General features: G+C 45.8%; 1 protein-coding gene and 1 long non-coding RNA gene across 10 annotated transcripts; one reads left to right on the forward strand and one right to left on the reverse strand.

The window, feature by feature from the left end:
• Nucleotides 1-1,306: 1,306 nt before the first annotated feature.
• On the reverse strand, nt 1,307-2,232 carry LOC136793437 (uncharacterized). 2 transcript variants are annotated; one of them, XR_010838701.1, is made up of 2 exons: nt 2,070-2,232; nt 1,307-1,582 (listed from the first exon to the last, which is right to left on the reverse strand). It is a non-coding gene; the product is annotated as an uncharacterized lncRNA (long non-coding RNA). The 2 variants fall into 2 exon arrangements; XR_010838702.1 differs by having other exon boundaries at nt 2,076-2,223.
• Nucleotides 1,649-11,134, forward strand: ARMCX2 (armadillo repeat containing X-linked 2). 8 transcript variants are annotated; one of them, XM_067023756.1, is made up of 5 exons: nt 6,622-6,715; nt 6,971-7,042; nt 7,928-7,991; nt 8,310-8,386; nt 8,741-11,134. In XM_067023756.1, the coding sequence occupies exon 5, from the start codon at nt 8,870-8,872 to the stop codon at nt 10,727-10,729; it is 1,860 nt and encodes a 619-aa protein (XP_066879857.1). In that variant the 5' UTR covers nt 6,622-6,715; nt 6,971-7,042; nt 7,928-7,991; nt 8,310-8,386; nt 8,741-8,869; the 3' UTR covers nt 10,730-11,134. The 8 variants fall into 8 exon arrangements, with proteins under 8 accessions (XP_058907022.1, XP_066879858.1, XP_058907023.1 ...); XM_067023755.1 differs by having other exon boundaries at nt 8,310-8,382; XM_059051039.2 differs by lacking the exons at nt 6,622-6,715; nt 6,971-7,042 and adding an exon at nt 1,649-2,235 and having other exon boundaries at nt 8,310-8,382.
• The last annotated feature ends 254 nt before the right edge of the window (nt 11,135-11,388 follow it).

An 11,388-nucleotide genomic window follows, 5' to 3' on the forward strand; every position in this document is an offset into this window, starting at 1 on the left:
TAAAAATAAATAAAATTCAAAACTTTTTTTAAAAATTAAGGGAAAAAAAGAATATTATACAATAACAATGATAGGTTTATACAAAAAAAAGAATGCAGATTGGCCAGTTATAGTAGAAGTAGTAAACACTATTGACACCCTGTCCAGATTCCACTTACTGGGCTAGTACATCCATCCCCCTAAGCTGCTATGAACATTGGTTGCTAAAGATTCACAGTCACACCCTTGTCAGAGGATACCTCAGAGCTAAAACCACTTTTCTCTCCAACTTACCCATACACCAAGGCTTTCAGTCAGTGGATACAAAAGCCTGGCTCCTTTGTCTCACAACGGATCAGTTCTGTGGCACCCTTCACATCCCAGATCTGCCCTGGGCTCAAGCTGAAGTTACACTTCAGCTGAGCTACAGCTATGCCTAGTTTCTTCCTCTGTCCTATCCTGCTCCCCTCATCTCCATACACATTTCATCTGAGAACACTCCCTCAATAAACTACTTTCAGAAGAATCCCCATGTCAGGCTCTGCTTCTAGGGAACCCCACTTAAGACACAAGGCTATTCATTTATGTTTCATCTCTATGGCTGTCCGTGTTCTCTGCTTTCCCTTTCTCAGTCCAGCCAGTTCTGTACTTCCTGGCCTCAGAGAAGGTTTGTGGCAGGACTTCACAGATTTTATTTCCTCCAAACCCCAAATCCATTGTGAAAAATGAAGTTCAGGGAGTGAAGGATTTCCCTCACACTAAAAAGAAATCCCTTCCCTCACTCAATGGAAAAAGTGAGAGGTCTCTGGGTCCCTTGAATAGATGAGACCACTGGCCTGCTCCCTGACAGCCCAAAGAAAAGAGGAGGAACTCAAAGCTGCTGACCATATGATGCCCCTGGAAGTCTGGATCCTACCCGGGGCTCCCAGGCTCACCAAATTCCTATGCCCTCTATGCCAAGCATGACACAGAAGCTGCCTAACTGGTCATTCTGGAATCTGGGATGATGGATATCACAGCTATTAGTGTGGAAAGACATCCTCTCGTAAGTCTATGTGGATTTTCTCTATATACGGTTATTTTTTAGAAAATTAAGATATCTAATATTTCTTTCCCATCTGAAAGGCCAGCAAAAGGAGAAGATTATGATTATGCTGTTATTATGAAACAATATGTTAAAAGACTTTATGAAGCATTTTCATTAACTAATAAAAGGTATACCCTGCAATGTAACCTGAAAAAAATAATTCCAGGATATCGTACACAGTGTAATTGCAATAATGTTAAACACATCCACATTCTTACACAGATAGAAAGACAAGGAATAGTAATTGGTGGCTTATTTTTATTTTCTTCCTTACAGTTTTCTGTATTTTCTAAACTTTTTGTAGGCAGGATTAATGTCTTTCGCATCAGCTGGCCTCTTCTTATTCTGCTCTCCCAACGTCAGTCGGTATATGTAGTACCAGGAGCCAGCCCCGACCACCAGGCCTGTTGCCATCAAGCCCAAATTCTGAGCTCGGCCCATGCTGCAGCTGGAGCGAGGATCTCAGGGGACTCTCTCTCAGGCTAGTGAGAGCCGCTGGGACGCAGGAGTCTGCAACTGCAGTCAAGGGGGCGGGGGTGTTCGGGGCGGAGGAAGGAAGAAGGAAATGAGGCGTTGAGCTTCTTTTTCTTTTGCATCATCAACCCACTGATAGACGGACCAGCAGACAGGGACAGACCAAAGCCAGAACCAGACAGGAACAAACAGGAGACAATGAGGACTCAGTGCTCTGGTGAATGCAGTGAACGCACCAACACCGGAACGTGGGTTCAAACCCGGACCTTTCCCTCTCCGTCCAGGTGGTCAGGCCTGTCTCTCATCTCACAGTCCCCCATCGCTCCACTCCCGGATAACCGCCTCCTCCCCTCCCTTCCGCCCGCTCGAGTCACCCACGCCAACCTTTTTAGCTGCCTTTTACAAGTCACAACACTAAAAAGAGGCTGGGTTCCGGGGTCTCCGCGGGGAAATAGAGAAGCGCCTCAAAACTCGAAAATCGTGCTGCTACCCTCCACCCTCACTCCAGGAATCTCCAATCAATACCCACCCTCACCGTGACCGGCAGGAATCAGGACGGGTTTCCTCTTGTCCTCCTCCTTCCTTGCCCACAGCCACACCACCTCAAAAGAAATTGGGAGCCGGTTACCTGAGCAAGAACCGCTATCTGGACAGACCAGCACACAGGCTCCTAGTCACGTGAAGTTACGTCACTGGTGAGTTCGGGGTCCCAAATTTCCCCTTCTATTATTGGCAAAGCAGAGGGTGACCCGCCCCCTCCCAACCCCCCCACCCACCCACCAGCACCACACTGTCGCTGTTTCTAGTCTTTGCACATCCAACAAACGTGTTGTCTTTGATTATTGGAAGGGGCAGTATTTTCTCCTGGGCTACTGCCCAATTCTACTGCTTCTCTGGGGAATGGCCCCGTCCTTTTCCGTGCTCCCTCCTCCTTTTTTCTTTGGAATCCTTAATGTTCACCTCTGCAGTCCTGAAAATACCCGTAAAGGGGGATGGTGGAAGGGGTGTCAGGAAAAGAAGCAGAGAGTAGGAATGGATTTGTTATTTTCTTGTTAGCACTATTCTGTTTCTTTTTTTTTGCCCAAATTTTATTATGGCAAAATAATGATAGAACTATTGTCATTTAAGAAAAAAGGATTATTTTTTAAAAGGCATGTTTCATAAACAATCATTCTCACGGCATAATGAGTTTTATACATGCCACTCAAAGCAATCTTAATTAATATCTTCCACATCTTGTCACATGACAAGACCCTGATTTCACTAATCATTTATTTGAGAGTTAATAAATCTGCTAATGCAGCATAACCAACTGGCTTTATTTCTGGACTGCAAGAGAGTCGTTGTAAGTGCAATGTCGGAAAGCCATTCCTTTATTTATTCATTTGTTCAACATATTTACTGAGCACCTACTACATACCATGCATTGTTCTCCATGCTGTGGTTACAAGGATGAATAAAACAGACCTAAATCTCTAAAAATCATGTGGCCCTTACATTGTAGTGAGAAAGACAAACAATAAACAAGTAAATAAACTATATATATACTATACTGTTAGTGATACATACTAAAAAATTTTAAAGCAAGGAGATATGAAAAGTCGAGATGGGTTAAACTTTCAGATAGGGTGGCCAGAGAAGGCATCACTAGAAAGGTGACCTTTCAGTAAAGATCTGAAGTTAGTGAAGGATCTAAGTGTGGTGATATCTGGGGGAAGAATATCCCAGGCAGGAGGACAAGCAAATGCAAAGGCTCTGTGAAGGTAACAAGCCCAGTATGTTCCAGGAACATCAAGGAAGCCAGGATCACTGAGCTAGAGAGACAGCAGTAGAGGATGAGGCAGAAAGGTAATAAGGTTGAAGAGAGTAGGGCCTTGTCAGCTGTAGTGAGGACATTTGCATTTACTCTAAACAAGAGAAAGTGAGTGGGGAGTTTGAACTTGGGGGAGGTATTGAGAATAAACTATAAGGAGACTAGAGTGAAAGGGAGACTGGTTTATCTACATCATTCATTGCAACAGCAAACTGAAGGAGAAAATGAATCTTACAATTAAAGCATTTGATAAACTGAGTCAGCCAGTCCTAAATTTAAAAAAAAAAAGCTATTAGTAAAATAGGAATAATGGAAACTTTGCCTGTGCAGTAAGAAATTATATATTTATAATTTAATGAATTATTATTGGTTAAATTAAATTAAGTATAAAAGAAAATAGCCTTAGTCTTATGAAGACTATATCAGAGGCTCTTTTGATCTAGCAGATTCCTCACTCTTTGTGGGCTACCAAGACCACAGAACTTGTGACTTACCTCTACTCACTGATATTATTTCCTTCTACTACTTTTTGTGCCGTACTGGTAAACATAAATAAAAGTAACCTTGAAAAACAGATAAAATATATCAGAAACAGCAAAAGTTACACTAAATGATGAAATTTCATAAGAGGTATTCCCATTTTCTTCAAGAACAAGATCAAGAGGTTCTCAAGCACCACCATTGCTCAACATAGTTCTGGTCAATATAACACATGCAGAAAAAAAAAAGGGAAAAAAGCTATAAATATTGGAAAGGAAGAAATGTAAAAAATCGTCATTTGAAGATGGTTATGTATACATACCTGGAAAAACCAAAAGTATCACTTGAAAACAATTGAAATTAATCAGACAGATCACAGAAATTGGCAGATACAAAATAAATATATAATAGTAGAACACTTTCCTTAAGCAGAAAATCACCTATAAGAAATTACAATTGGAGAAAGGAATAGCATTTCAGCAACATAAACTACTAATACCTAGGAAAAACCTAACAAGTGATAAGAATTACTTAGCTGAAGAAACTTACAAAATGTGATTAACAAACATAAAAATAGATCTGAGCAAAGTGGAAATATATCCTATTCCTGGAGGGGAAGTCTCAATTTTAAGATGCTAATGTTCCTCAAGTTAATCTGCAGATTTACTGCAATTACGATACAAATTCTAAATGCTTATTATTTTTTTATTGTTGTTCAATTCAGAACTTGATTAATAACCACAAATGCACTTACTAATATGTGCATAAAAAGAAAGTTGGAAATCTTTAGCAGTGACTAACAATGGAAAAGATATCATGGAGCTCTTTCCATGCATACTTTATACATTTTCTTATTGTTTTGAATATTTTAACCACTAATATATATATTACTTTCATTACCAAAAAAAACCCCAAGATATTTCTAATCTGGACCATTTTATATAACACAGACTCTCTAGGCCATTGTATTGGTTCTTAATATCTAGGGCAGGGATCCTAGACCCCATGAGAAACTGATGAGGTCAATGACCTTTATTCCCCTTTCCCCAAAAAAATGCACTTAATCACACATACACTCAAAAACAAAGCCTTGCATACAATTTCACGTAGAACACAGAGGTAGCCAGTTGAGAACACCTACTCTAGGTTAATCAGTATGCTCAGTGGGGAGAGACCCTGGGGCCCAGGTATACATTTGGCTGAGGAAGTGTCAAAATGGGTGTGGGCTGCGGGCAGTGACCCTGCAGCAAGGCTGGGTTCTCCCTGGGTGCCCTGAGGTGAGGAGGCCAGAGGCGAAAGGTCAACAGGCTGCAGGCCAGGTGGTAGCAGCAGACAGCATCAGGAACAAGGTTAACTCGGCCACACCATGAATAAGGGCAGAGCAGGGCAGGCAGGCCTGGGTGCTTCCCCCACCAATCTCTGTGGAAACCTGCAGCTGCAGGGGTAGGTGGGAACAGCAATCCCTTCTCTACATCCCTAAGTTACCACTGTGGGAATGTGAGTGAGGGAGTGAGGGAAGAAGCCAAAGGCATTTATTCAAATTGTTCATCTGAGTAAAGATGGCATTTACCACCCTGGTCACCTGTCCATGTATACTTTTAGGATGAACAACAGAGTCAGGTGCCAGAACGCAGAGGATGAGAGGCTCTGGAATATAGGAGAGGTGGGAGGGCAAGCACCTTCCTCCCTCCCCTCTTGACAGGACTGGAAGGATTTGACCATCTCTGCATCCCTCATATCCATCATTTCCTTCGTCTAATAGTTCTTCCTTTTGCCCAGAGCTGAATCACAAAACTGGAACCTAATCCAGGGACAGGTGTTCAAAACTGTCATGGTTACAGCCATCAAATTACAAGAGGTTCACACAGCAGTCAGCAATGGTTTGGGAACATTAAATAAATGTGCTTCTCTAACAGAACAAGACAGGATCATTTATTTACCCAACTTAAAAGGTTTCCCAGAAGGAGAAAAAGTACGATATTATTTGTCCAAAATAAATAAGATCAGACAACTGAACATCTCTCCATGGATCAATTTACAGATCATATGGAAACATGCTTATCTTGTTGAGAAAAATTCCATTTTTAGATATTCAAATACCTTAGCATGTTTTGAAAACTATTTCATATGTGGCCAATAGAATTTTCTATGTGGTAAAAATTAACTAAAATTAATTGTGTCTTCCAATATTAGTGGGAAATCTTTTTTCTAAAACATGCCTACTCTTTTTCTTTTGTTGCTGCTTCCCACACTGAACTCTTGTTTTGTTGTATTTTCTTACTATAATAATAAGAGTGGTGATAGCTTTAAAAACAAAACAGAGACGTATTACAGAAGTAAAGACCCCACTACCATTCCTACCCCTTACCTATACTGGAGCAGGGGCCCAACTGCAAGGTAAATGGTAGGCACTAGTGGATGGGGGATTGGAGGTGGAGCGAGGGGAGAGTATCCAGTTGCCCAAGAAAGGATGAGACGGTTCCCCAACAAGAAAAGCAAAAATTGTCAATAGCCCTCCAAGAAGATCCATCCCCTCCCCGGTAACCAGAGAAAGGCAAATTCTAACACAAGGAGAAGGGGCTACTTGTGGCCTCTAGGACTACAAAGACAAAAAAATGAGTGACAGGACCTGATGTGGTGGGGTGAGGTGCTAGTGGGGGTAAAGGAGGGGGCTCCTGCTCTTGGTGGGAGTGGAAATTGGGGACCCAAGCTTACTGGCGATGCAGCCCTCACGTGACCAGGAGCTGACGTTGGCAAAGGTACTTAAAGCCCTGACCGCCGTCCTCCGTCCTCCTCTGGGTACCAACTCTATTGCGCTGCGCACTGCCGTGCGTTTAACCCAGGCGAGGAGGAGGAGGAGAAAATTCCCCCAGATCGGGCAGGTGGGTGTGAGAGTGGGCATGGCCTGGCACCCCCGAATAGGGGTAGCCCAGAGATGAGGGAGTCTGAGGCCGCGGGTGTCTACACCTCGCCCGCCCCTGGCCGGCTCTCCAGACCCGCGCGCTCAGTCGCAGCTCATTTTGGTGGGCGGCGGGAAGAGGGGGAGGGGGGAACGTAAAGACGCTGATATACTTGTGGAGAATCCGCTTACTTCCCCTCCCAGCCAGTGTTTTTTTGGTTTTGTTTTTGACACTCAGGCCCCGCACCCCACATCCCGTCCTGTTTTGAAAGGAGGAGGGAAGAGAAATAAACGTGGCAGCGCATATAAGGCCAGTGGGGAGGTTGGGGAAAGGGTGATCCGAGGGGCACGCAATTAGTAAACAATCCGGCTTATTCACTCCCACTCTCACTTTGCACATACCTCTCCCGACCACCGCCCCCACACCCTCCCCTCTTCCCCGGCCGACCCCACGTCTTTTGGGGGTGCTGGGAAATGGGTGTGACAGTCTTTGTAGGGGAGGTGGCGGTCTGGCTCCGGGCTTTACAAGAGGGGAGGCCCTGAGAGAATCTGGTATTAAACCGCCGTGCTAAGTCCTAGGCTGCTTTCCAGACACCTCCGGCGCATACAGCCGTTCACCCCCATTTCTTCAGTCCTGAAAAAAGAGTTCGGGTACCCTGGCGGGAGAAATGGCGGTTAACAGGAGATTGCGATGGGGTGTGGGAGGTGGAATCCAGGGCGGAGAAACAGTGGAAAATCATGACCCTCAAACCGAAAGGGCAGACACTGGGGACCCGTTGTGCAAGCTGATGCTAGGCCTGGGGGCTGGGGACTGAAGGACTGGTGGTCATAGGAAGGAGACGCTAGATTGGCCGTAATCCCCAGTCCCGCGTCCAGTCCAGCCTTCTGTGCACCCTCGCTCCGCCCCCTCCCGCTTCGGTGCAGGAGAATGGGTGTGACCGTCTGTCCGGGAGAAATGGCGGACGGGGGGCGGGGCAAAGGGAAGGAGAGGTTGACTGCCTGGGGAGTCTGCGCAGGGGCGGGGGTTGGGGTGCGAGGGGAGGGGTGAGAAGAGTTGAAAGAATTGAGAGGTGGAACCGTTTGGCATTCTGGTATGTGAATGCTGAAAGGCAATTGGGGACTTTGGTCTTCAGTCCGTTCCATCCGCCAGGCTCTCAGTCTCCAACGTCTTGCTATCTGTATTTCTGCCCTTCAGTCTGTCCTTAGGATGGAGCTCTAACTGAACTGAAGAAAGGAGAAACAGCCCTGAATCATTGGAGGTCAGTGTGGGGTCTGGGAACTGTCTGGGAACCCCTGGTATGGTGTGGCAGAAACCAGAGCAGAAATTGGAGCCGGGGGCTCCCCTTCCCCCATCTTCTTCCTCTTTACAAGAAACCCTTGCCCTGGGCCTGTCCTTTTCGGTGCAGCGAAAGGGGTGTGGCATTTGCCTTCTTAAATAAGGGTTTGAGGAGGAAGGGATATGGAGGGAGTGAGGAGCCTGAGAGGGGGAAACTTGCCCACAAGGGTTCAAATCAAGAAAAGAAGAGAATCTATCTACCAAAGGCCCGCAAAACCCCCTTTCTGGGATCTCTGCACAGGTCTGTCTGCCTTTTGGGCCCTGCACAGCTACAAGCCTGGTGGAGAAGAGCACATTGCTTCTGCTCCCAGCAGGTTGGTACATGTATGAGAATCATCTGGGTACCTTTGGGGTGAGGGTGAGGGAATCAGAGAAGAATCTGGGGTTCTTTCTGGCTCTCCACCAGCTTTTCTGAAGTCTATATGGCCTCTCATCTCCCATTTAGGTGCTGGGAAATTAGATGTGTTTACATTGGGCAGTGAGGGCTAGGGATAAAGATGTAGAAAACATCAGACAACCAGGGTACTGAATCAGCACACAGAGGCCTGGACACTTGTATCTGGGTACTAGTCCACCCACCAAGCATTATGTCCCCAAACTCTCCTTTAAGTAGGCCTGGTTAAGCATGAAGTGAGCCACAGCCCTAAGCCTCATTTTTATCCTTTACCCCAGGCCCTGCTTGGCTTGCAACCTCAGCAGAACTTTTGAGCCTGAACTGAAGCACCTTACCTTGTCGTGCACACACCCCACTTGGGCACACCAGCTCCACACCCTGGATCAGGGAATCACTCCAGCTGCGTCATGAGCCGTGTTCGGGATGCTGGCTGTGTAGCTGCTGGGATAGTGATCGGGGCCAGTGCCTGGTACTGTGTCTACAAATATGCCAGGGGAAGAAACCAGATGAAGAAGAGACTGGCCAAGCCCAAGACCAGGGCTGTGGCCGGGACTGGAGCCCGGGCTAGAGCTGGACTAAGGGCTGGATTCACAATTGACCTTGGGCCAGGATTTGGTCCTCCAACCCCAGTCCGCACTGGGGCAGAGGTCAGGGTCCAGGATGAAACCTCTGCTCTGGACATGGCTGGAGCTGAAGCAGTGGCCCCAGCTGCATCTAGTGCCAAGGCTCAGAGTGGGGCAGGAAGTCAGGCCCAGGAGGCAGAAGGGGCTGGGGTTGGGCCTAATGCTGAATCAGAAGCCACAGTGGCTTCTGCAGTGGCACCGCCTCCCTGTGAGGCAGAGGCTCCCGTGGCTGCAGAGACCTCCACAATGACAGGGGCTCCTAAATTAGCAGAAGCCCCTGGCACAGCAGAGGCTCCTGGGGCACCAGCTCCTACTGAGGCAGCACCACCTACCGAGGTAGTGGAGGCTCCCATACCAGCAACACCTACTGAGGTAGCAGCACTTTCTGGGGCAACAGCATCTTCTGGGGCAGCAGCACCTTCTGGGGCTGCAGTGCCTTCTGGGGCAGCAGCCCCTACTGGGGCTGCAGAGCCTCCTGGGACTTCAGGGTCCTCTAGAACAGCAGTAGCCACCAAGAAAACAACCCCTGGGGCTCATACTGGGGCTATACCTAAGGCCGGGTCAGCTACTGGAGCTGTACCCAAAGGTGGAGCTAAGGGTGGAACCAAGTCCCGGACTGGAGGCAAGGGCAAAGGCAAGAAAAATAAGGTTGAAGTAGACGAATTGGGGCTGGGCTTCCGCCCTGGAGATGGGGCTGCAGCAGCTGCCGCAGCCTCTGCTAATGGAGGACAGGCTTTCCTGGCAGAGGTTCCTGATTCTGAAGAAGGGGAGTCTGGGTGGACGGACACAGAATCAGAGTCAGACTCTGAGCCTGAGACCCAGCAGAGAGGGAGAGGGAGGAGACCCGTTCCCATGCAGAAGCGCCCCTTTCCTTATGAAATTGATGAGATTCTGGGTGTCCGAGATCTCAGGAAAGTCCTTGCTTTGCTTCAGAAATCGGATGATCCTTTCATCCAACAGGTAGCTTTGCTCACTCTGAGCAACAATGCCAATTATTCATGCAACCAAGACACAATTCGCAAATTGGGAGGCCTCCCGATTATTGCAAACATGATCAACAAAACTGATCCCCACATTAAGGAAAAAGCCTTAATGGCCATGAACAACCTGAGTGAGAATTATGAAAATCAGGGCCGGCTTCAGGTATACATGAATAAAGTGATGGATGACATCATGGCCTCTAACCTGAACTCAGCAGTACAGGTAGTTGGACTAAAATTTTTAACAAACATGACTATTACTAATGACTACCAACACCTGCTTGTCAATTCCATTGCAAACTTTTTCCGTTTGTTATCTCAGGGAGGTGGAAAAATCAAGGTTGAGATTTTGAAAATACTTTCGAATTTTGCTGAAAATCCAGATATGTTAAAAAAACTGCTCAGTACCCAAGTGCCATCATCATTTAGTTCCCTCTACAATTCTTATGTGGAATCAGAAATTCTTATTAATGCCCTGACTCTATTTGAGATCATCTATGACAATCTCAGAGCAGAAGTATTCAACTACAGAGAGTTCAATAAAGGCTCCCTTTTTTACTTATGCACTACGTCTGGAGTGTGCGTTAAGAAAATTCGAGCCTTAGCAGATCACCATGACCTCTTGGTGAAAGTGAAAGTTATAAAACTAGTGGACAAATTCTGATTGGCTATGTGTCTCAGAGACTTGAAGAAATGTCTGGTTTTGCAGTCTGGAAGCAATGAAAATTGAAAGTTACTGCTTTTCCACTTGCTTATATAGTAAAGGGATCCTTTCAGCTGCCAGTTTTGAATAATGTATCATCCAGAGTGATGTTATCTGTGACAGTCTCCAGCTTTAAGCTGAACAATTTTATGAATACCAAATAAATAGTCCTCTTGTACTGAAAACACATTTGTGACTTTAATCGTGCTGCTTGAATGGAAATATTTTTACTGGTTCCTCTATGTGAATTGACAGTGAACCTGTCCATCATGAATAGCCTACACTTCTATCATCTGTTTTGACTTGAATTTATTCACCAAAGACTTCATTTGTGTATCATTAATAAAGTTGTATGTTTCAACTGACAAAAAAATTGTTCTCTTGCTTGAATTTAAAATCTAGCTGGAGAGATAAGGTACATAAATAGAAAAAGATTACAGTACCTGAGTATATGCTCATTGTCAAATATATGCTATCTGTTTAAATGAAGCAGAAGTGGCTAGAATGCTTCAAGGAGGAAGGGCACACTTAAGGTGTGCCCTGAAAGACAGTATGAGAAAACACAGAAGGGCATTCCAGGAGAGGAAATGGCTTGAAGAAAGACGCAGAGGTTGGAAATC

Source organism: Kogia breviceps, chromosome X (assembly GCF_026419965.1).
Source record: "Kogia breviceps isolate mKogBre1 chromosome X, mKogBre1 haplotype 1, whole genome shotgun sequence".
Classification (NCBI taxonomy): domain Eukaryota; kingdom Metazoa; phylum Chordata; class Mammalia; order Artiodactyla; family Physeteridae; genus Kogia; species Kogia breviceps.